The following is a 25203-nucleotide window of genomic DNA, read 5'->3' as shown; positions in this document are numbered from 1 at the left end:
GCAGACTCTTCAGAAAATATGAATTAACTACTTTAATGGTTTATATTAAGTGACTGTGTAAATAAATAGCTTTTTTCTTTTTTTTTTTGATGATGACTGCTAGTTTATTCCTTATCCTTGCTTTTCATTGAGTGAATACAGCTTTACTGAATCATCAGCTATTTTATAAGAAAACTATAATGCTTTGAGGAATGTTGAACTCTCTAGAAATAGCCATTTGTTATGACCATAGGCAGAAATTGGGGCAGAGATAGAGTAGTACTACTCAAATAAAGCTGCGTCTCTTTCTTATTTATATAACCACAGTCCCTTTTTTCTGTTCTGACTGCTTCTGGGAAGGTAATTTTCTAGCAAAATGGGTTTTTGACACATTTGAATCTTTGTCCTTCTCAAACTGATACATTCTGAAAATGTATTGTGTTTGTCAAAGTCTCCTGGGCCAGGATGAAATTTCTGGTCTGTCACACAGGGGAGAGGCTGGTGCCTGTGCCTGAATATTGAGGGCAATCAGCTGGGCTGTGGAAGATTCAGTTTAAAGTCTTGCATATAGAACAAGATGTTATAAGTGAGGGTTTTCCCAGACAGTGGCCCTAACCTCTGGGTTGTTTACAGCAGTTTGGTAGTTGAACTGTCGCTTTTTTTTCCTCCCATGAGGGGTGGATGACCTATTACCTTTCTATTCTCTCCCTTAAAAGCTTTGACTATAATGTTATTATATACATTATGTGACTATAATGTTAAGTCATTATAAACTGTATAGTTTATAGTCATTATAAACTATATAGTTTATAATGACTATAAACCGTGGTCTGCTAAATAAGGGAAACAGGAATCTAAATGTGACGTTCTGTTGAGGAAAATAGTGGTTTGTTGTTTTTTTTCCAACTCTGAAAAAACCTTTCTAGGATAGTATATAGAAATCTTGGGCAAAATAAAATAAAATTCCTCAATGCTTTGGTAGTTTCTGAAAACATCGTAGTGTTCTGCTTGGTCACTTGCAGTTTTACATGCAATGTTTCTATAGTAGCATACGTAGCTGAGCAGAACTTTGTCTCATTCATACTAGTATTTATTAACAGGAAATGTCTGTGCTGATGCCACCTGTTCAGATATTTCAATTTATCTTGCATTAAGTTAAAAAGATGGTACAATGTCAGGTATCTGAAATGAACAAGCTCTGAAGGATAGACAATATATAGTCAGGAAACTTGGTTTAGCAAATAATGTACTGGAAATTAAACTGGATGAGCAAGTTTTTTGGAGAGTTGATAGAAACAGAAGCACGCAGGCTTCATTCAGGCTGATCTTCAATTCATGCAATTTTATTTTCCAGATTATTTTTATCTGCTGCACTTCATTTAATATCTTCTTTTTAAAAGTGTGTATAAATGTATTTTTGGAATATCACGGATAAAAGCATCCTTAAACTTTAGCATAATTTCTGTACTTTGATTCACAGCTGCATTCTTTCCACCAGTCTCTTCGAGATCTCAGTAGTGAACAAGTTCGTCTAGGAGATGACATCAGTCGGGAGCTTTCAAGAAGAAACCGGTATAAAAAGAATATAACTTCCATGAGAATAAATAATTCTTAAATTCCTTTGTTCTTTTGTATTAAAAAATAATGTTGGAGAGTGGTATTATACAACGTACAGATGAAACCAGTACTATGAAAGGCTTGTTACACATCTCGTCCAGTGTTTATACGTGTAAATGACGCACACACATTCCAATTTGTATAGTATATGTGGCCATCTCCCTCTTTTCATATGTGGATAAAAAGACAGGGACTTGGGAATTTCTTTTAGTAAAACTTTGTTCCTTTATTTTTCTTGATACTGGAGTCTCTTGAGGATAAGCTCTTATGCAGGCCATAATGTGGTTTTTTTTTAGTACGTGCTGTCTCAACATATGATGCTTCGTCTAATCGCAATAACAGGAATTAGTACTCTAATTCCTAGTAAGAACTAGTCCTATTCAAAAAGACTGTGTTGACATGTTTAAAATTTTGTACTTGTTGACCTGATACCTAGCCTTTCTACCTAGATGCTCCGTCTTTGCTAGAGGAATGGAAATGCTTTCTATAATGAATTTTCCACTTGAGGCTGGTCTCTAATTATGCTGGGGTTTTAGAAGCTGTAGAATGACTCGGAGTAACCTAAAAATCCATGAAATTGTTGCTGCTTAAAATTATCGTAGTTGATATTTAGTTTTTGCACTGCAGAATATAAGTCTTACCTGTATTTTTCTGTGAAGGACTGATGCAGAAATGAGAAAAACTCTAGCAGAATTGTCTGAAAAGCTTACTGAGTCCCAAAGACAAGAAACGGTGAGTGTGAATAACATGAAAAAATGATATCTATTTAACAGTCTAAGCAGGATGTGGGCTACTAGTATAATGTATGTTTCGGTAATTAGTACCATGTATTAGCGTATATCTGAACAGGATTCTATCTAGGCTAGGATCGGTGATTATAATGTTACCCTTCCATAATGAAAGTAGCAAAACAAGTGTCTGTATCTCAGGTACTTGTTTAAACTGAAAGTGAATGTTTTACAAATGTGTATATAGTGAATTTCTCTCTCAGAAATCATGTTTTTAGAGAAAACTGTTGTTTAACTTTGAACACTGGTTTTAACACTTAAAGTGTGATAGATAGCTTTTGAAATATACATGTTAGTTTTTTCCATGTTGAAGAACTTCCATAACAACCATGAAATCTGAGTAATAATATTGATTCCTCTTCCTCCCTCTCTCCCTATCATTTTCAGTCCTTATCTGTGAAGCCTTTTGAAAGTCTCTTGTGGCTATACTCTTCGCTGGAGGCTCTGACAAATGTATCAAAGGAGGAAGCGCAGCCATGATAGATAGTCTCTTACTTTTTGCCTCTTGTATCTGCTGGAAGGAGATACTCCAGTCTATATCACTCAAATATGGAAGAGTTCAGCTCTTGAGATGGAAGTCAAAGCAGTATTGCTATAGACACAAGAGAAGCTGAAAATCTCCTCACTGGTTAGGAGGTGAAAATCCTGTAGGTAGTTCTTGACTTGAAGACTTGAGTCTATGCTTTATGTACATGCTAATGTGATATCAGTAGCCGTACTAACATCTCAGAGCAAGTGTTATTTTCTCCTAGGTGGATCATCCTTCCCTAAAATTGCATGAATTGGTTCTAAATGACCTGGCAAGAGCTTTAGTGATGCATTTGTGCACTGATATCAGTATTGTTGGCAAGGGCTGCTTCTTGGCACCAACAGTAATTGTAACTAGTAATTGTGCTTGTGTAAGTTCCTGACTGTAGATGAAATAAGAGAGGGGTTCAAGAGGCTATGATCTATCAAGACCAGTTATACACTTAATATGATAGAATCCATCAGGGGAAGAAGACTGTCCTGTTCAGCCTTTGTAGAAGAATTTAACAGGCCGTCCTTGTTAGAATGTTAGCACTGTTTATATGGTAAGGAATTCTTTGATACTTGGAACTCCCTGTGAGTGTTGTGTCCTGCTTCTCAGTATACTTTTTTTTCTCGCTCATGTACCAGGAAATTAGCAAGCTAAGTTTTAAATAGGACAGTTCACGAGAAAACAGCTGCTGCAGCTGGCTACGCCACAACTGTTCTGTGCCATTGAATGAGAGAAACAAACCTTCCTCCTCAGTCCTCTGGAATGCTGGCAACCACTGTCTTTACATAAATGAAAGAAATAACTAGTTTTTGTTTGTGACCTCCTACAGCAGGATTTCAAGATTTGAAATTGGTTGCTACAATTTTTATCTGAGAGAAGCAAAAGATGAGAGAAGTAAAGTGTAACAAGGAAGCCTTCAGTATTCTTTGATATTCCCCTTACTGTTAAAAAAAATAAGTCTTTTATTTGTGAGAGAAACTATCATCCCATAAAGCTTTGAAAGCTGAAATGTTTAATGAAACACTTTTAATGAAGACAAAAATTCTGCAGTTGGCTGCAGTCACATGGTTTTCCTGGGTAGGACTAGTAAGACTTGAACAGGAATGTTCTGCTCATTGCTGTTTATTAACTGTAGGAAGAACATGGGCAAAATGGAGGGAAAACCAGAAGGGTAGAGGATGGAGAAGGCAGGTCACTCATTTAGATACCTCTCTGGAAGGTTAAAGCAATTGCTGTTGTTCAGTTTGCAGAAGAGTTATGCAGAGAGGAGAGACCTAGCCCTGTATGATGGAAGATCAAAAAGTAACAAAAAGTAAATGTCTAGGGAACAGTACTAGGATACAAATGCATCTAATGATAGTTCTGTACAATACTACTTTACTTGTGAGTTGGGAATTTCTTGATCTGCAAGTGGTACTTTTTCACTTTTTGTACTTGGGAATCTCTCTGTGGATTTGCTTGCTTTTTGTGTTGTTTTTTTGAACTTGTCCAGTATTTGCTATAAATTGCATATTTTTATCATGTTACCTCTCATCCTTTAGAAAGTTATCCAGATAGATTACATATTGTGGGGAGAGCTGCCACATGTGGTGTGTTTTTATTATTTCTATTTATTCATTATTTCTTTTTTAAATCTGCTTTTCCATGTCTAGTTTTCATTGGAGGAGATTATTCAAAGGTTCTTCAGAGGGTTCCTCTTCTCAGGCTGAAGAATTCTGACGTGTTGACAGTCTTAGCTATGTGATTCCACCTCATTTGAAAAGGCTAGCAGTAGTAGGCTAGTGCTGCTTGCTTTACGTCTGCTCTCCAAAACTGGGTCTGGATACTCTTTCCCTTGTTCAAAGCCTAATGATTTATTGTTACACTGAGTCTGAGTTATGTAGGAAGAAATACTTTTATTCTTATAACTTATGAAAAGTTGTTCAGGAACTTATGTCCTCCATGTCTTTATTACTTCACTTCAGAGAGGTTATCATCTTCAACGTTACCATCCTTTTATTTGCATTCTATTTTAGGGTTTTTGACTGTCAATTGTCAATTTGAAATCTCGATAATTTGACAGAATGAGTTTGTGGCAGGAACATTTGTTTCAGCTTAGTGTCCTTAAGCCTTCATTTCTGTAGGGACTTGTAACCAAATTCTTACAGCTGTACTGTTCAGAATAGTCAGTACTGTATGAAAATTGCTTATATATAAACTATATAAATGTGATAATAAAGGTCTAAGGTCTCTTCGATACAGTCGGTCTGAGTTACTTGCTTAGAATTTCTTATTCATTAGAGGTTTATGATTTGAGAGCCTTTTTGATGAAAAAATGTTTATTTACATTATGTTTATATAAGGTATCCCTCTTGGATATTTTGTTGCCATCTCCTCATATAAAGGCTCATCCCAAATAGCATAGAAAGCAACTGCTCCAAAGCATAGAGTTGTTCAAAGTAAGTAGATGCTTAGTTGAGATGGTGCCATTGGAAGGTTAGTGTAGGTTGTGTCTGTGGAAAAAGACAGATGTCAAGTAAAATGAATCTCACATGGAGTTCATGTGGTTAAGATATCCCAGAGAGACAAGGTTATTTTTAGATAAGTAACTGTCCTTCAGAAGACCTGATGTAGAGATTTTTGGCCTTCCAAAGGTGACTGTTGTAAAATGCATTTCATGCATTAGCATTTGCCATGAGGGGAATGTTTAACTCAATATTCAGAATGAAATCTGTGAAAGTACTTTGCCATTTTTGTGGTTTTATGACTTCTGCTTCAAGTCTGCATTGATGATAAAATAGATAATAACAAAAGCAAAAAAAAATCTGTTGAAATAGATTTCAGTCAGCAGGACTTCTGCACCAGAAATAACAGTGGAAAGCTGAAAAACAGGAGAGAAACTCAAGAAGTAGGATACTGCTTTTTGTACATTAGGCATCCAGCATCTTCCACAGAATTAAATTTAGCTACATGACTTAAATGTCACCCTGGTTTTAAACAGGACATTTTCTTTTTGCTTAATTGGTGATAAGAGAACTTTTTGATAACCCAATCCATTTTCATAGATTTTGCTGCTACTTGAAAACCTAACACAGAGATAGAGCTCTTAGTGTCATGATTATTGTTCAGGTAGGCTGTGTTGCTGAAAATACATCCTTCAATCATGTTCTAATATGCACTGAATGCAATAATTTAGTTTTAGCATTTCATGTCATTATGTAGAACCTCCATGTTTCTTGTTACTGTTCTTCAGTGAATCACTTGTCTGCACTACGGCTTTTGATCTGGGGACAAGATGTGTACTGTTCAGGTAGGAATGTTGTCCTGAATGAGGGTCATTTAGGATAGAGGAAGAGAAGTGAATTTTAGTCTCTTCTTCATATACAACTTACTGCTTGCTTACCTTTGCTTCTGATCTTCCTTTTGTTGTTATCGCTCTTGTTGCATGTCACAGGTTCTGTGACAATCCAAGGAAGATCAGAGAGCAGGCTACAAAATCAGGAAACATAGTTCTCATGGAAGATAATGTCTAAACCACTGTAGATGGGTAACTGTCATGTTGGGGGGGAACTACATTTTTAGGTAGTATATTAACTACTTTGTAGAGCAAATAAACACAAACTATTCCAGAAGAAAAAGCAGTTATTTGTTATAAACCAAGTTCTGCATGTAGCTTTTAATCTATGAAAGACTTGCTTTGTAACAATCACCGAAACAACAAACATAAGTTTGGCACCCCTACCAGAGCAAAAAAAAAATAAGCTTTTTACAATAACATCTGATTTCTAAAAGGGAGTTGCACAAAAATGAAGAAGCTTATTTGAAAAATGTCGGGCAATGAGGAAGATAAAATAGTTCAAGACAGTGTAGAAGAAATTGGAATACACTACAATAATGACTTTAATGCGTTAGAAGATCTGAAGGAAATCAAAAGATATCTGATGGAACTACACAAGGTAACAAGAAGTCCTTCCAGAAGTTATAGCCAAATGATAGAAGTAGAAAGGTTAGATAAACTTCATCAGCTAAACATAAAAATGGAGTAAGGTAGGTTAAAAAACAGTTTGGCGAAGAGGTTCCAAAGGTACGCACACTGATAAACCCTGTTTAATGCCATAGTGTCACTAGGAGAAAATATTAAATGAGAAACAATGCTCAGAGAAGAGAACACCTGTGGAGAGGATAGGAGGCAGAATCTGTTCCTTGTTTTGCATCCATTTTTACCAGAGAGGCTTCTGGAAAGCTCCAGCATAGAAACACGTAAAATGATTGGTGTTGGATCTGGAGGGACCTGTGCTTGGACTTCAGCTGTTCCATAGCATAAATGATAATTAGTTTCGAAAATATGGTGATAAGTGACCCAGTTTGTGGTATTGTGGTGATACTAAATTTTCCAAAACAGAAAAGGTAAGTTTACTGCATTCCAGAAAGTCTTATTACTAAGCATGGCTAGGACATGAATGTGACTTAGCAGCTGTCACAGAGAATGCAGAGGAAGTTGCTGATGATAGTACTTGGTTCTTTTGCACTATTGCAAGATACAACATAATAAACCTGATTTGCTGTGGACTTGTGTGTTCTCTGCCTTCTTTGCCTAGTCTCGTCCCTGACTACTTGTGCCACCCTACAAAAACTTCTGTTGTATCCTAGCTGTGTAAATCCTTGTACAAGAACTCCTATGTTTTTCCCATATTATGCTTCCTGACCATGCTAGTCCTCCAAAATGCCATGTTGCTTTCCTTCCGTCATGCTGACTTCCCCGTTACCTTTAATTCCTTATACTTCCAACATATGTATTTTTTACATGTATTTTTTTTAAATACTAAATAGCCAAATGCTTCATTTCAGACTAAACGCATGCACTTTGCTGACAGCCAAAGCAAATAAGGGTGGAATTCTCCCTATTTTTTCCTGCATGGTGTATTTATGAAATCACCTGTGTTGAAGATCTTACTTTTTTTGAAAACCCTCATGGTGTCTAAATACATTTGACGGCTCTGCACTGCTGAGCATTTGAATCTGTTGGCCAATTTCAAAAGAGTTTTGAAATGAAAGACATTGGTCTCCTAAATATTGTTCTTAATAAAGCAAGCTATGAGGCTGCCTTTGTTTAATCCTCCTTTTTTCAGAGCTGATGAAAATGTTTTATAATAAGCATTCTGTCTCCCAGAAAACACTTTCCCCTCTGAAGAAATATTAACCAATGTGCTACCTATTCCTTTAACCTAAAATAACCCCCTTTAACTGTCAACCATTCTGTATGCTAAGCTCTATCTTACAAAAATAAAAATAAACATAAATTTGATGGAAACGTGACTACATAATTAATTTGCTTACAGTCTGTTTGTTTTTTGTTTGCCATGTCTTTTGTTATTTCATGTGTAGTTGGAATAGTTTGTGATTGCGAAATTCGTATTTATGAAATGACATTACGTGCAGAAAAAACTTCAGTCTTTGGAGGAAATGAGAATTGGACAAATATCCAAGAATACTGTATGCAGACCCTCTTAGAAAAAGATGACAATGAAATGTAGAGTACAGCAATATGCATATTTGGCTAAATGAGAATTTCTGAATATACTTAAGACAAAAAAAAGAGAATGCGGAAAGTAAAAATTAAAATATTTTGACCTCACCTGGTGCAGATTAATTAAGATACTTAAATAACTGTGTGAAGTGATCTTGAAACCACTAATGGCTATTTTGGAGTATTCATAGACAACTGCAAGTGTAAGGTTAGAAAAACCATTCTTGGAATACTGAAAATGGGAAAATATGAAGGGGGAAAAAAGGAGAAACTACTGATTATTTGTCCAGAACTTGATTGGAATATATCTAAGAGCAAACAAGAAACTTCAGCAGCAGTTGACACTGATTTGTCAAGCAAAACTATGCTCTCTTATCATGAAATGAACTTAAAAGGCAGAAGCAATACTCTGTCTTGATGTAATTTCATTTTTGAATAGTCTCAATCTTAACAATAGAATAAGCTTTGTAGTAAAATATGGCAAAACTGTTCTGAAAATCTGAACGCGACTGTTCAGATATCTGTGTATCTTGTAAACTGTTCACTGTTAAAATTAGATGAGTTACTGAAGTGTGTTGGCACTCATGGCATTCTTGATCCGGTTCTCTCAAGTTTTTTTTAGTGGTTTAGGTGATGTAAAAGAGAGATGCTTATTACATTTGCAGGTGGACTTCAGATGAGTAAAAAAAAAAAAAAAAAAAGAAATGAAATCCAATATCCCCCCTTGGATGTGGATTAGAGGGTAGAACAAGGATAATAGGTGCAAAATTCAAGAAGAAAGACTAAGATTGTACTGTAGGAAAAACATTATTTTAGAGACTATGCAATAAACTGCCCCAGGAGGCTATAGAAGTTTTCTATGAATGTTTTTGAGCAGTTTAAAGGAAAAAAAAAAAAGTCATGCGGTTAGTCAGGCAGCAAGCTTGCTAACCTTTGAAGTCCATTCCAGCCACCTTTTTCCATGTGTTCGTGCAGTACAGAGAATGTGAACTAACAACATACTACATATGCTATAGTTTCTTGATGGACTTCTTTTTTGTGAGTTATAAGTAGCATCAAAATGTGTGGCACTCCTGTGTTATTTTTTTTTCTTAAGAGGATTGTATCTGTAACTGAAATTTTCATGCACCTGACAAAAACACAAAAACAACACACATCTCTTTCTTTACCTTGTTACAGATGAGAAGGCAATTGTCTTCTGGAGGGACTTGAAAGAAGCAAGAGGCAATGCAATCACTTAATATCTTGTAGTTAGCAAAAAGTTATTTTCTTTTTCATTCTGCTTTAGTGGCAATGAAATCTGAAGTTTGCAGGAATCCAAAGCATTGCCTTGTGCTTCTTCATGTCATGTGAGCTGCTGTGCACACAGTGGACTAGGCCGGTGGGGGAGTTACTGAATTCTCCTGTTGAATGTCGTCTTTGAGGGTAGTGTAATGTTACTTTTCAATCTTTGTCTAGCCTAAATCATACATTTTATTTCTTAATACCATTAGTGTTCGCTTGCAAACTTTACTTGAAGCAGATGTCTAAGAGAGCTGAGAAAGCTTCTGCCTTCAGAAACGTGTAACTAGGATTTTTTTAAAACATAAACCACAACTTTATTTCCGGTGTATTTAAAATACACAAATGAAGAAAATTATGGCAGTCATCCCCTAATTTTCTGCAGAGATGTAACAAGTTTAATGATAGTGTTATTTTTTGTTACTGTTAGATACTATCATTAGCTTATTTTGTGAATTATTAGAAGTAACAGTAAGTAGTAGATTTCACAATAGAAATACATGAGTTGTGACATGATCATTATTTTTTATGCATTAGTTTGCAGTAATTATTTTAATTATGGCTGCAGATTGTTCATAACTTACATGAAAGAACATGATTTGATGAAGTACATTTTTTTGAACTTCTCATGATGGTTTTAAGAGAAAATAGAAAATTCCAAGTTGTGAGCTGACTGCTCATCTGGCTGTGCAAACAAGAAACCTTTTCAAAGCACCACATTTTGTTATAAAGACGAAATGACTGTTTCATTCTTTTAAACCTAATGTTTTATGGTACTCATGAAGTATGAATGTGTCCATAACTATGTATCTGTTGCTACACAACTGTGTTGTTCCTGTTAAAATTCTATATCCATACACATGTATAAATGCTAGTAAAAGCATGATTATTGATGAAAGTACACGTGAGAACTTGCTTTCCTCCACATACATCAGAAACTCGTAGTTGAACAAGTCTTTTAAGTCTTTCTTTGTTTTATCTAGATACCATTTGGTAAGTAGTTATACTGCTTTCTAGTGACTCTTTAAAGCTGTTAGTTTTGAAGTAGGGAGGAAACCAATATATTAGTATTTTCCTTGTTAGTCTTTAACTTTTCCTTGAAGTCTTTTAACTTCCATGATATAAATTTAATTTGCTGCCCACAAGAGGGTGCTCTCTGCTAGCAGCTTGAAATGCAAAAATAGAGTATTTCTGGTTGTAGTTTAAAGTTGAATCATTGTGTCTGTAATCCAGATTGCTTTAACAATTGACTGGTGTTACTTACATTAGGTTGAATGTGAATTGAAAAAATATTGGGGAAAAGTCTTATTGATGTAAATATTTTGTGCTATTACAGTCATTTTCATACTTAGCTCATCTCACTGCTTGTCAGTCATGGATTCCTGAGTAAGAAGGAGGCAAATGGTGGTCTGTTTTACAGACAGGAGTGACTCTCCAAAGATTAACCAGATCTGTGGCAGAGAAGCCAAGATGTTTGTATTGCAGCCTCAGTTTAGCCTGCACCAAACTTGATATATTTAGCACTTGATCAGAACCACCACCGTAAAGAAAAATATCATAAATGTAAAGGAGGATATTGCTAACAAAATAGCAGGTTATTTCCTTGCTTGAGTACTCAGTGCTATCTCTCTGATTATTTTCTATACCATTCTAAATCTTACTTCACAAAATACAAGTTGTTTTGTTTTTCTTTCTTTCTGTCCCATACTCTTTACTATTTTCTCCGTTGGTATCTCAGTATGTGGTAAAAATGCGCCCTAACTTCCTGCAGGTTGTTTTTCCTTTTGAAGGTGTCAGCACGGGTAGAGAGAAGACTTCAGGAGATAGAACAAGAAATGCATGCTGAAAGACAGCTTGTAGAAAGGCGCCAGGACCAACTGGGACAGATGTCTGTTCAATTACAAGAGGTATGCAAATGAAAACTTCCTGTATATGTATGATTAAATTAGGATCTTTCTGTATTTGTGACCCTGTACCTGTCAAACTGGCAAAAGTGCTCATATTTTTGGCAGGTTCTTTTAACTGTATCCAACCCACTTCCTCTCGATTTGGTGACAAGTAGTCTCTGTTATTTGTGATGCTGCTCTGAATCGTGATACTGTTTTAGACCTTTTTGGTAACTGGCACAAACATTATCTGAAAGAAAAGCAAATTAGACCAAGTAAGGCCTTACCTTTTGGAAAACACTCTTTTTGAGAACAAAATAATAGGAATTCTGTATATGTTGCCTCTGTGTACCACCATCCCGAGACTTATTTGTGTGAGTTTTGTGAAGAAATTTACTTTGTTATTGAATTGTACAAGAAATAGGAATATGAGAGTTTCTAAGGAGACAAAAGGTTTAGAACTGATCTAATCTTGAATTTAAAACAAGCAGAGGAAAAAATGGCAGCAACAAAACAGTCTAAGAATTTGAGTTCTTGAGCTGTATGTTTTGACTACTTAGTTTTTTTCTTTGTATGTGGTGATACGGATGAATAGATTCAGTATGGCAAACCAAATAGAATGAATAATATAACTTGTGACTATGAAGCATTTAAAATTTATGAATAGCTTTATAAGGTTGTCAACAATGTATTTTTAAGCTGAATACTAGCTGACTTTTTGCTAATTTGTTCGTTGCTTGCATCAGTGTAATTGTTTGATGTATTGTGCTAAGATATTTTTCTATTTTTCTGTATTATAGAAATATTAAATTTGCCATTAGAGATCTCTTCAGTTTACACTATTTCTCACAATTTTTTTATATCCTATATTTAAATAGGCAGTCTTTGCAAAGCCTACAAGGTAAGTATTCAGCAACAAAAACACAAAAAAAAATCCTGATAAATGTTAGATTTTTGTTTGTAATACATGTTGTCATTTTACCTTTTTCTTACTTATTACCCATCACTTAACAGTAGCATTTGTCACAAAGATTGCTTGATAGGTGAGACAAGTTTCAAGACCAGAGGTTCTCAGAGAATCCAGTGTAGAAGTTTACTTATTTCTTGACTGTTTTACACTGTGCATTCATTAGACTTCATTGTACATTAAGAACAGCAACTTCACGCAATATATGTTGCTGATTTTCTCTTATTGTGACATTTGTCATTTGATACTTCTTTGAAACTCAGCTATTGCAGATGCTCTTCTCAAGTTTGCACGTCTCATTAGTGCACTCCTTTGACCTCTCACGGGATGTACAGAATGATATCAAGGACCAGCTACTTAATAATGTGGATTTCTTTTTTTTTTCACATTGATATGACTCTGTACTTGCTCAGATTCCTAGGGGACATTGTAGGTGAAAATATTCTTAATGAACACAATCCACACAGGGAGAGGCTAGCTCCCTAGCTTTTTCTGCAGCTTGACCTTTTGATCAGCTGTTCCTCTTCTGCCTTCCATTTGGCCTGAATTATCAGGAGTATTAGAACCAAGCAGCCAAGGTGCTTTCCAATAAGTGAGGAATGTTCTTCACTAATGAAACATGAATGCATTTAGGGATAAAACATGGAACCCAAGTCAGTAAACTCAATAGTAAATATCTGTGCTGGTCCACTGCAAGAAGGCTTGGAGATGGTGGTAACAATTTAGGTTTCATTGTCCTAACATTTTTAATGGTGTTCATCTTCAATAATAACCCTAACCTGGACAGTGGTGGTCTTGGAATGTTTTTGGTCCCCACTCCAAATGATGCTTGTATTCACCCGTGTAAATATGTGTGTGAGCATTGCTTGAGAACTGAATGTTGTTAATCACTAAATTGTTAGAAACAGTTTAATAGGATTGAACTCGCATTGCTGTGTGTACTTTTGCATATACCCTAGTGAGAATAAAGCAAATAGCTAAATATTTTGCTGAAGTTATTTGTGTGAAGCATGTCTCCTACATCATTGTAAAAAGGAGGCTTTTACTTCGTTATTCTGTTTCTTGTCCTTTGTACTTTGAATTACGAATTAGATGGACTCTTAACTCTGTCAGTGGCCTCAGTCTTGTGGTGACCATTGCGTGGATTTAATGCTCTATTAAAGTCTCTTTCTGTCCTTTTTTTTATTTCACCAAGATTCTTCCCAAGTAACATTACTGGAAGGAGGATAGTGTTTGGACTGAGTTCTGAAATCCTGTCATTCAATATGGCCTGGATAATTTACAAAGAAATGCTATTTAAAGCATTTGTGGCTATTTAATGAAACATTTTTTTCATTAGCTTTCCTGTTACTACATTTCAAACCCAACAAAATCAAATTTAACTTTTGGATTTGATCAGCAGTTCTCTTAATTAAGAAATCTGGTGAGTCTTAAAAGTTAAGTCCTTATCTTTAGGGAAAGTGCAGTGTCCATAAGTGACCACTACTTGTCAGTATTTTACCACCTTAAGAGAGTTATCTTCCTAAATCTCAGTTATTTAATTATATATTTTCAGGATCTAACTGAACGTGATGATACATGTGTTTCTTTTTCTCTTTGTCTGACTTGTCTTTGCTTCTCTCTTGATGTGCAAACTTTTTAATTTTATTTCATTATTATCATCATCATGGTCTGATCATTAACCAAGATGATATCTGGTTATAAACTGACTATAAAGAAAGCTTGACTTATAATTTTTGCATCTTTAGTATCTAAAACTGAGTTTTTGTTGAATCTGCATTCAATATGTGCTGTGTGTAGGTGGATAAAAATTTTCCACTGCATTTTTGTATCTTGAGTTGATGTGTATTCTAGGTGTGCTTAAACGCTATTTATAAAGAAAATCTTAAATTAGTGCAAGTCATGCATCTTCACTTTCTTCTGTTTCCCTGATAGAAACTCCTTCCTGTTTTGAAAGGAGAACAAATAAGTTCATCTTGTCAGTACTACTGACATGTATATATGGATCGCTTTAACAAAATACATTTGTTGTCTAAATTAAGATTACTTTGAGATTCTTCACTGCTTTGCTTTGAATATAAAGATACCATCCACTTTGTACTGTTTGTTTGCATATATGCCTCCATTTTCTGAAACAAATATAGTTCTTAAAAATAGCCTTTAAACAGCTTTTATATGCAAAGGGTGTCCTGGATGGCTTCAATAATTCCTATGCTCGGCTTTCTGGATTTTGGTAAAATGAGATAGTGTTCATGCTTTGCTCACTTTAGGTGAACAGTATCATATTTATAAAACATTTTTGAACACACTGACTGTATTAAGGCAGTGACTATGAGTATGTCTTAAGCTAATAACTTATTCATTTCTTAGTGCAACTGGATACTTACATCTCTTCGCCTCTCACTGCACGTACTGTGAAGTGCAAGATACTGGCAAACTTCAAACAGAGGGTGGGGTAGACTGGTCAAAAATGTTATTGAAAAATTCTCTTTTTGAATGACCTTCTCTGTGATCCTTTTAGACAAACATAAACTTGATCTGTGCTCTGAGACATCTGGATGTTTTAATGCATCGTTGATACTTGCCCCTTGACTCTGTGCTATGCCACCTATGGCTAGTGGGTTTTGTTTTAATTGTAGTTTGTCTGGCTCACATCTCTGCATTGGAACACAAGCAGGTCTCATACATATGTCACTGAATTATCTAGGCAGTCTGTCTTTAAATGCATTGCATTTAAGGAAGCAGTAACATGGACTGCTAATGTGGCAGGTTAGAGAAAAAAATTCAGATTAGGATGAGGTACATTTTTGTTTTATTTTAAAACATAGCTCAAGGTTGGTCTTTTTTAGCATATTTTGGCTAGTATCAATCAATTTCACTGATCAGTCTCACTCTGAAAAAAGAGATTTCAATTTGTGGTCTGGGCACTACTTTCAAATCTATTTTCTGTGAACAACAACAAACTAAGAGAAGTTAGTAGGCTTAAATATCAGTAAAAGTTATTTCTGTATGTTGCAAATGATTGAGAAGTTTTGTTACAGAGGCCTCTGCACAGTTTTCTCCGTATATAAAAAAAAAAAAAAGTTCTATAGAGTAGGGAATAAATGATTTTCTTATTAAAATTATGAAGTTTGATGTATGGATGAGGTAAAGTGAGCTGGGGTACACCATGTATGTTGATATTCTGATTCTATTTTGTGCTAGTAAAGTCTGTAAAAAGACCTTAAGAATTGCTCCCCTGGGTCAAATCATAAGTGTGTCTAGCCTGTCAGAGATGATAGTCTGTATCTAACTGTCTGAGCAGGATGTAGAACATCTAGCTGGCCCATCCTGAAATCATACCATGGAGACATCTTCGTGTGCATGTTCTCTGCTTTCTTGTGGCCTCCAACCTGCCTGCTGCCTCCAGGGCCTCACCAAGTTACATAATCTCCTTGTCAGCCATCTGCTGGGCAACCTGGATATTAAAGTCTTCAAGAGGAGGATCTTGATGGGAGAATCTACAGGGCTGTAGGCCTGTTTCCATTCTTTGGTGCTTCAGTGTTTCCAGGTAGAGGTCCCCTGGGCCATGCCTGCCCGCTTTTTGGAAGACATCAAGCAGGAGTGTGTTGGAAGGGGGTGCTGAGTACAGCAGTTCCTAGTTCCCATGTTTGACCCTTTGACTCCCCCAGTCTCTGGAGATAACAAATGAAATAAAAATCAGTTGGCTCTTTACATGGCATTTTTATTTTTATTTTACCCTTCCTTTCCCAAGAGAATTCTTTCACAGACAAATCTTTAATGGAGAAAAAGAAGAGTGACAAAAGCCAGTTAGGGATAATTATTTAAAAAGGAACACAACAAGGAGGGCAAACTTAAAATTAACTTTTACCTATGTAATTTCTCAACCATTATTAAGATCTACTGCTTGCCCAGTTCCAGATGACCAAATATTTGTTTCTTAATGACATATTGATTGCTTAACTGATGGCCTATCTAGCACCTAGTGGAAAAACTTGTATTTCACAGTTGAAGCAGTGCATGTTTGATATATTTAATGTTATTATAAAACCACATTCTTTTTATAGTATTTTAACTGATATATATGAGCTGTTTTAATAATGAAATTGTTATGGGCTTTTTAAACTATATACAGAAAATAGAAGTGAATGTCATTTGCTTAGTGTCAGTGATATGAAAGACTGCCTTTTTATGTGATGTTATTTATACTTAATAGTCTAAATATCATTCAGTGATCCTGGTAAGTTGAAATGACATTGATTTCTGTGGCTTATTCTATGAATTTGGATGTACTACTGGTACTGAGGCAAACTTTTTGCCTTTAGTAGGGACATCTTTGAAAGTTTTCCTAGTGTTTCTAATTCTATCTCAGTTAAACTTTAAGTTAAACTTTAACTTTCCTTAAACTGAATTTAAATTTTTTATGCTGACTTCCATAATAAAATCTGCATATGAAGATATATATATATATATATATATATATATATATATATATATATATTTTACAATTAATTACTAATTCAGTACCAAAAATAAGGTTGGCATACAGTTGACTCTTTATAACAAAGCTTCTAATTTTGCTGAAAAATGAAGCTGAATTGCAGTTAGTGTATATATACATCCCTAGTAGACCAAACTAGTACCTCTAGTTATTTAAAACAACAGTCTTGTGTGCAGTAATGACATTAGCTGAAGTGTTGATCTTAGGTTTATTGTTTATTTGTTTTTTTACCCCTATTGCTTAGCTTTTTGGGGGGGTGGTTCATGGAGTCTTTTTGAGTGAAATGGGTTCGTCCAGTTTGTGTGCAGTGAGTTATGTAGGTTAACTGGTAAGATAGATTTTGAATCTGTACTGAGTAGTTAGAGAAATACCTTAAATATGTTACAGTCTTGCAGTGTCTGATTATGAATCAGTAAGACGAAAGCCTAATTCTTTATGTAGCATAATATTTTCAGTGGCATAGTTATAATAAATAGCTTCCACAATCTCAGTTTCTAGTATAAACTGTTCAGGCAGGAGAGGAAGCCAAAATATACTGAAACCCTTATGTTTTATGAGATGAGGATATATGGCTGTATAGACATCCATTTATTTTCTCTGCAAAGCTACTTATAAAAGCAAAACTTCTACAGCTGAATTTTTGATCAAGTGAAAACCTTCCTCAGTTTTCAGTGAAGAGAAAATGTTCAAAAATTGAATGATATTACACTAATGACAGGGAAAAGTTGCAGAGGTATCTGTTTAAGGAGATACACCTTTAAAATGAAAATAAAAATGCTGCTCAAAAAGAATAGACTGGAAAAAAAGGCATTTCTGGACAGGCTGTGTTTTTGTTGTTTGACTGCAGTTTCACCAAGTAATGGTGGAAAGGCCAGATGTACTTATGCTGTGCGATACTGGTTTGAAAATAAAAGGCCTAAGGATCTCTAATCAAAGTGTGAATGAAATTCTAGAGTGAAAACTGCTTGATGATGTTGACAGCAAAGAAACATGCTTGACACAATTTCTCAAATTCAGAGCAAATTATGTCAGCATGGCTAGTGACATCACCTTGTGTTTCTACCTGGTGTTTATGATAAGCCAATGGCACTGTTATGGCTTGGCATACCCAAGTTTGGGTTATTTATGTTGCAAATCCAATGTGTCATTAATATCTTTGATATCTGCTGCATTCCTTTCCAAGTTATGGTATATGCTCAGCAAAAAATGTTGGTTTAAAGAAGCAAGAGGTTTCAAATTTGATGTTCAAGGTAACTTTATTTTTATAAGATGCTTTAGAAAATGTATGTAGCTGGTTTTAGACTCTTCAGTTAGAAAGGGGACAGGAAAAGTCCCTGTGGTTGGTTGGTTTCTTTATTTATTTTTGGAGTAAGGCATGACAGTGTCAGTAACTTTAGATCAGGAATGTTTCAGTTGATCCTGCCTTAACACTGCACATCTAAGCATCTGTCAAGATTCAGATAAAAATAATTTTTTTTTGTTTGTCTGTAGGGGTTCTCTTCAGCTTCTCAGTCCTTCATCTCACAATGTTTAGGGTCAGTCTTGAGCATCTGGGAATCTATACATCGGAAGGATGTTAATGCTAATTTTGACTTTTTATTTGGCCCAGTTCTGTGCATGGGTGTGTTTATGCATGGACTTATATTTATCTTTTCATAACAATGTGCATTGGCTTCACCTAGAAATATTAGACAAAGTCAGCACTTGTCTAGATCTTTTCTTATACGTGTGAGTAGATTTTCTTTTAACATACTTATAAGGAAGACTTCTGTAACTTTTGTAATGAAGTTCACATTATATTTTTCACTTTAAAGGCTTTAAAGAAACGAGATGCTAAAGCAGCTGAAACAGAAGAGCTCATGAAAAGTAAACTTGAGAAATATGAGAGTGAAAAGAACCAAGTAAGTCTTAATTTTCTTTTTTTATTTAAATGTATGTTATATGTTGTAGTATATGCTTCCTCTTTCAGAGAAAGCAGCAAGATAAAACTTTCTTTACCCTTTAAGATGACATGGCGGTTTTTGTTGTATCAGACATGCAGTGAATGCAACTATATTGAACTTGTCTTTCCTACAAAGCTTTTTAGTTATATTGTGTTTATTCTAAAAGCTACTCTTTCCCGCCAGATAAACAAACTTATAACTTGTAGATTATCATTGATTTCTTTTTTGATTTGTTGTTGAAAAGACAAACAGATGCAGTCTGCCGTCGTGTATTTATGGCAGCTCAAAGGTACAGCTTTTCTTCGTCCCAGCAGTTAATGCGTGTTTTGTTATTTTGAAACCTGGTGACTATTAAACACTCTTTTTACTGACCTATCTGTTGACATATTGCTTTCATCCTGTTTGTAGGAAAAAAATTCCTTATTTCTGTTCCTGCAGATTGCTAGTGCAATGTTGCACTTTTGCTGGCTTTTTTCCCCACTTATATAAAGTTTAACCTTTTTGTCAATACTTCCAAAGTTTATGCTAAAGCTTTTATTCTGAGCAATCTATGTATTGTTACCCTCTTCATTCCATTACTTCTAGTCCTATTTACTTTGCCTGTTTGCCAGCCTCTTAGTAATCACAAAGAGGATGTTATCTCTGCAATAACAATTTCCGCTTTCAAAACTATTTTTATTTCTATGTGCATTTTTGCAATCTTTGAGCTATTTGTGGCAGAATTCACAAAATATTTCATAACTTTTTTTGTTTTTGGAAATGGTAATCAGTTTGACTACTTCTGTTTACATGCTTTTAAATTCCCTTGATATTATATTTTGGGGAAAATTCTAATTGTCTGAAAGTCCTGGCACTTCAATTTTTCAGTCGTCTTGTTTCCAGAATAATTATATCTTCTTGCACAACACAGAAAAACAGAATTTACTAATTACCAGTTGTACCAATAAGTGTCATCTTTAACATTTTTATGAATAAACTGTATAACAAAGGCTTCAAATGTTAACTCATTCTCAGTGTTTATCCAAATTTGAATGCATGGCACAAACCCTGGGACAGTTTTTAAAAGTTTATTTTTTTATTTTTTTAACCTAGTAAAAAGTTGCTTTCATACTTTTTCGTTTTGTTTTGGAGTACATACATCACTTTGTATCTTCACATGTTATAGAAAAGTATATAAAAATTATAGACTGTAAGTTAAATTTTTCTTGTCTAATTTAAATAAATATAGCAGAGATTCAGTACAAGTGAAAGCTTGCTTTAGAGTTTTGGACAAATTAAAATATTACATCTTAATATTATATCTTAATTTAATAAAATATTATCTTAATAAATATTTAATAACAATTTAACAATTTAATAAATATTTAAAATATTTATCTTAATCTTAATAATCTTAATAAAATATTATATCTTAATTTAAGTAGCTGCTTATACTGATTAATTTGCACCAGAATTAACTAGTTAAGGTGTAATTTTTTTCTATTGATGCATACTTCAATTTTCTTTCTTCATCATTTTTCTGTAATGAAAGCTTGAGCAAGAATTGGAGCAGTCCCGGAAAAAGTTGAATCAATCAGAAGGCAGTAGAGAAGCTCTTTTGCATCAGGTAACTGCTTTGGGGTGGTGGAAATCCTGAAGTCTTCGTATTTGGCTGTGTCATAGTCTTTTTGATTAATCTTCCTTTCTCATATTCTGATAACATTGCTTTGAGAAGGAGATACAGAAAGAAAGGTTTGAGTCTAAAAGAGACTGAGACTGATTGCTCTTGATACTTTTTCTCTTTTCCAAACCTTCTTGCATATATGTTCATGTATTAATAATAAGAACAGTAGTAGCAGTTATGGTACTTCTTAATCTTACACTATTTGTAAATACCCTTCAGAGTGTGCTTTAAAACAACTTCTGTATTAGTAATTATTATACAAATTGCATGACTTCAGATAAACCAGTGACATAGATGTATTGTGTGCTATCATATGGGGGGGGCAGGGAAGACAAACATCAGGAAAACAATCAAAAATGTATTCTAAACAATACCTACTAATGCACATATGATTGAATTTAGAAAATGCAGGAACTTGGACTATAGCATTAGAAAAATGTCCTTTTTCCTAAATGTTTCTAGCCCATCCTTCTTTCAGAGGAGCTGAAGAAGAATACTGAAATAAGTAGGGAAGGAGCAAGTTGTGTACTTACCTGTTAGAAATAGTTGTTTCACTTGTGTATTTAGAAAAAAATTGAGATGGCTATATTACAGTTTTGAATTTAACTCATTGTGCATGACATACATACATACTGTAACACATACGGGTAATATGAGTTATTTTCCTTCAATTCATGCTAAATTGTGTCTGTTTCCTTTATTTTCCCATATGCAATGTAATTGTTGCAAGCATTAGACTGTATATAATAAAAATTAAATATGTAACCCCCCTGTATGTTTCCTGAGAATATCAATAATGTATTTTTAATGAGAAGAATTTACGTAAAGTATATTACTTATTAAATTTGTATAGATGTCTTCACTAACTGTGTAGAAAGTCAACTGAAACACATAAAATGGTATTTTTTTTTAATCTAAAGTAATTGATGCTCAGCCATGGTCAACATAAAAGACTAAAATCATTCCTTTTGAATAAACACTTTCTGGCCTATAACTAGGAACTACCTCATTTGTCTATCGTTTACCATCTGCAGCACTCTTGAAATTTATTTGTAAATATTATTTGTACAGTCTCTTTTTTCTTTTACAATTTAATAAAAATATCCTATTTACTCCTTCACTCTGTTTTTTGTTAAAAATTTGATACTTCTACATGTGTTTTAGATTGAGGATCTTCGTTCCCAACTTCTGAGAGCAGAAGAAGATCGTGTAGAGTTGCAACATCAAATTTCATGTGTTGCTATGCACTGCCAGAGCTCCCAGGATGTGCAAGAAGATGAAAGGAGAATTAGAACAGGTACAGCTCTCAAATTTTGCACTAGATGCCTGCAAATTAGTTAACCTGGACATTAATTCTGTCATTGAAGTTTCAGTTCCTTTACTGTTTCAACTAAAATAGCTGATGAAGTTCTCAACTTTAAGTCAATAAGCACCGGTGCCTGAATATTTAACAAATAAATATCAATGACAGTTAAAATTTAGGATGAAATACCTTGATTTGTGTGGTTAAAACAAATGAAGTGTATTACAGAGAATTAAAGGAAAGTGGATGGTATGTTTACACAATTTCTAAATACTAATTTTTCTGAAATTCTACGTTTCAGTCCATTTGCAGTTTAAATCCTGTCATCTTGAAAATCATAACAGAAGTTTATTATGTAGCTGCTGAACCTCTGGTAGAATTTCTAATGAGTAACAACATATTCCAGAGTATTTATAAATACAATCCAGTATTGTTCAGTCCAGGGCTTCTAATTGCAATTTGTGAGAATTTTAGAGATGGAACCATGATATTTAGAAGAAAAATTCATTAAAAAATTTCAACATGTAATGGTGAATTAAATTATAGCTTTAGTGAGGACTATATTATTAGATATCTATATGTATTTAAACTTTTCAAATGTAATCAAAATGCATTGGAGAACGTCTTTGTCTTTCTCCTCATTAACAAGGAAATGGAGTCAGTATTCCTCTATTATCTTGAGTAGCACTAGTACAGTGTCTTAGTGGTTTAATTGTTTAATTGGTTTGGTTAATGACTTCAGCTATTGAATTATCTTGATTATTAAAACAGGACTCTGACTCCCTTTTTTAACAAATCTCATCCAGAGTCCTGGAAAATGGTATGTGGCTTAGGGTCAGAGTTGTAATACAGGATAGTCATTTTAATAGTTTCTTCTGTTCAGTCACTTGGATGTTAGTGTATCTGCTTAAAAGGAAATTTATTTGTAACTATGCTTTTCTTGTTTAGCTTGTCTTGAAAGCATATTTTATTTTTCCATTTGTTTTATAAAAAGTGCTGTGTAAAAACATGAAAAAAATATGTGCTTGGAGTTATTAAGAGACACACGCAAGAAATGAAAATTAAAGCAATTGTTTTTCCTTACTGCATTATTTCTTTTTCTTTAAAGACGCATGCAAAGAATACAGACTGATTTTTTTTTTTGCCTCATTTAGCCATAAACAACTACTAACCTTTGAATTTCTGTCTGGGGATATTTACAGCTTATTCTCATCAGGAACTTCTTCTGTAGTACTGAAACATATAATTCACAGATAGTAACACCTCCTGACTTGGAAGTCACATTGATGGGATAAAACCTTGGCCTTGAAATTTGTGGAAACTTTTCATTTTCACCTGAACTTCCCCAGTAGTTTCTTCCTTTTTTTTTTTCTCCAGTAAAAGGGAGGGTGGATATGGGAGGGAACCCCTCTAAAATAACTGGATAATAATAACCCCCAAAATACTGTCTCATTCAGTGGAAGGTTATGATATAACTATAGCCGTTTTTCACAGATACTTCAAATAAAATCAGTAGCTGTATAATAATCGCATGTAAAGAAGAAAATTGCCAAAAGAGGAATGAGTGAAAAAAGTAATTTTCCACAAGTCTGTATTTCTGCTGGGCATATTGTTCTGTTCCCACTGTTTTATAGTTGCTGAAAGATATGAGAAAGAAAAGCAAGAACTGGAGAAACATATTTTGGAGCTTAAAGCAAAGCTGAATCATAATGCGGTAATGTCAGAGGTAGAAGAGTTAAAGAGATGCATAGAGCATAAGGACAAGGAGAAGGCACAACTTCTAACGCACATAGAGGTAAGTATTCTTTGTAAGTCATTTCCCGTATCTTTAAGATATGTGATATACCAGATTAGGGAGCAACCTTTAAAATTGAGTGACTGTCATGCTCTATTGAGTTTATTCTATGAATAACATTGAAAGGTGATCTGAGCTTGCAGAAGTTTTTTTTCTCCCACCTCTTTAATAAACCAAAGAAAGAAAGTATTTACTGTTGCCCCTGAATTCATGGTTTGTATTATTTGTCTTTTTATGATGTCCAAATAAAAGGTGATCTGATTTTGTCATCAGTTGCCATTAATAGTGGTTTGTGGAATTAGTTTCATAAATTAGTTTTTACTTGCTTAGCCCCCATTCTATCAAGAGTAATTTCAAACAAACTGGAATCCCTTGTTCTATGAAATGGTGAAGTACAGTAACAAAACCAGTTTGTAACTTCTCTTTTTTCACTATTAGATGTGATGCAGTGATAGTAATAACTATTAGCATACTTATTTATGGCAAACACATACAATGTGTGAGGGTGGTTAGATACTGGAACAGGTTGTCCAGAGAGGTTGTGGATGCCCCTTCCCTGGAAGTATTCAAGGTCAGGTTGGATGGGGACTTCAGCAACCTGATTTAGTGGAAGGTATCCTTTCCAATGTCAGGGGGGTTGGAATTAGGTATCTCTAAAGGTCCCTTCCAACTGAAACCATTCTGTGACTGTGATTTGATATGGTCCCACACAACATCCTTTCCTCTAAATTGTTCGGACATGGGTATGATGGATGGACCATTTGCTGGACAAGGAATTGGCTGGAAGACCACATCCAAAGAGTTGTGATCAACAGTTTAATGTCCATGTTGGAGACCAGTGATGAGTGATGTCCCTCAAGGGTCTGTGCTGGGACCAGTACTGTTTAATATCTTCATCAGTGACATGGACTGAATGCACCCTCAGCAAGTTTGTAGATGGCACCAAGCTGAGTGGTGCAGTTGACAAACTGGAGGGAAGGGATGCCATCCAGAGGGACCTTCACAGGCTCAAGAGATGGGCCCATGTGAGACTCATGCACTTCAACAAGGCCAAGTGCAAGGTCCTGTAACTTGGTTGAAGCAATCCTAAGCACAGATACAGGCTGGGTGGTAAATGATTTGAAAACAGCCCTGCAGAAGACTTGGGGGTACTGGTGGATGAGTTGGCAATGTGTGTTTGAAGCCTAGAAATCATACATGTCCTGTGCTGCATCAAGTGTGACCAGCAAGTTGAGGGAGGTAATTCTCCTCCTCTGCTCTGCTCTCATGAAACCCCACCTGGAATACTGCATACAGCTCTTGGGCCTCCAACACAAGAGAGACATGGACCTGTTGGAGTGAGCCCAGAGGAGGACCACAAAAATGATCAGAGGGCTGGAGCACATCTCCTATGTGAAGAGAAGCTAAGAGAGTTGGAGTTGTTTAGTCTAGAGAAGAGAAAGTTCTATGGAAAC

At 34.9% G+C, this 25203-nt stretch overlaps 1 protein-coding gene across 1 annotated transcript in view; it reads left to right on the top strand.

Moving 5' to 3' along the window:
* Nucleotides 1-25203, top strand: part of CEP128 (centrosomal protein 128) — a 114934-nt gene that overhangs the window by 8722 nt on the left and 81009 nt on the right. The window contains exons 6-12 of the mRNA XM_035539934.2: nucleotides 1460-1551; nucleotides 2256-2328; nucleotides 11482-11598; nucleotides 18860-18946; nucleotides 20520-20594; nucleotides 21816-21948; nucleotides 23589-23749. Of these exons, the coding sequence (XP_035395827.1) occupies nucleotides 1460-1551; nucleotides 2256-2328; nucleotides 11482-11598; nucleotides 18860-18946; nucleotides 20520-20594; nucleotides 21816-21948; nucleotides 23589-23749 (738 nt within the window). The remainder of the gene's footprint in view (nucleotides 1-1459; nucleotides 1552-2255; nucleotides 2329-11481; nucleotides 11599-18859; nucleotides 18947-20519; nucleotides 20595-21815; nucleotides 21949-23588; nucleotides 23750-25203) is intronic.

This window comes from Cygnus atratus, chromosome 5, assembly GCF_013377495.2.
Source record: "Cygnus atratus isolate AKBS03 ecotype Queensland, Australia chromosome 5, CAtr_DNAZoo_HiC_assembly, whole genome shotgun sequence".
Taxonomy (NCBI): domain Eukaryota; kingdom Metazoa; phylum Chordata; class Aves; order Anseriformes; family Anatidae; genus Cygnus; species Cygnus atratus.
Note: the sequence above shows the minus strand (reverse complement) of the source record. Positions and strands in the feature narration are given on the sequence as shown.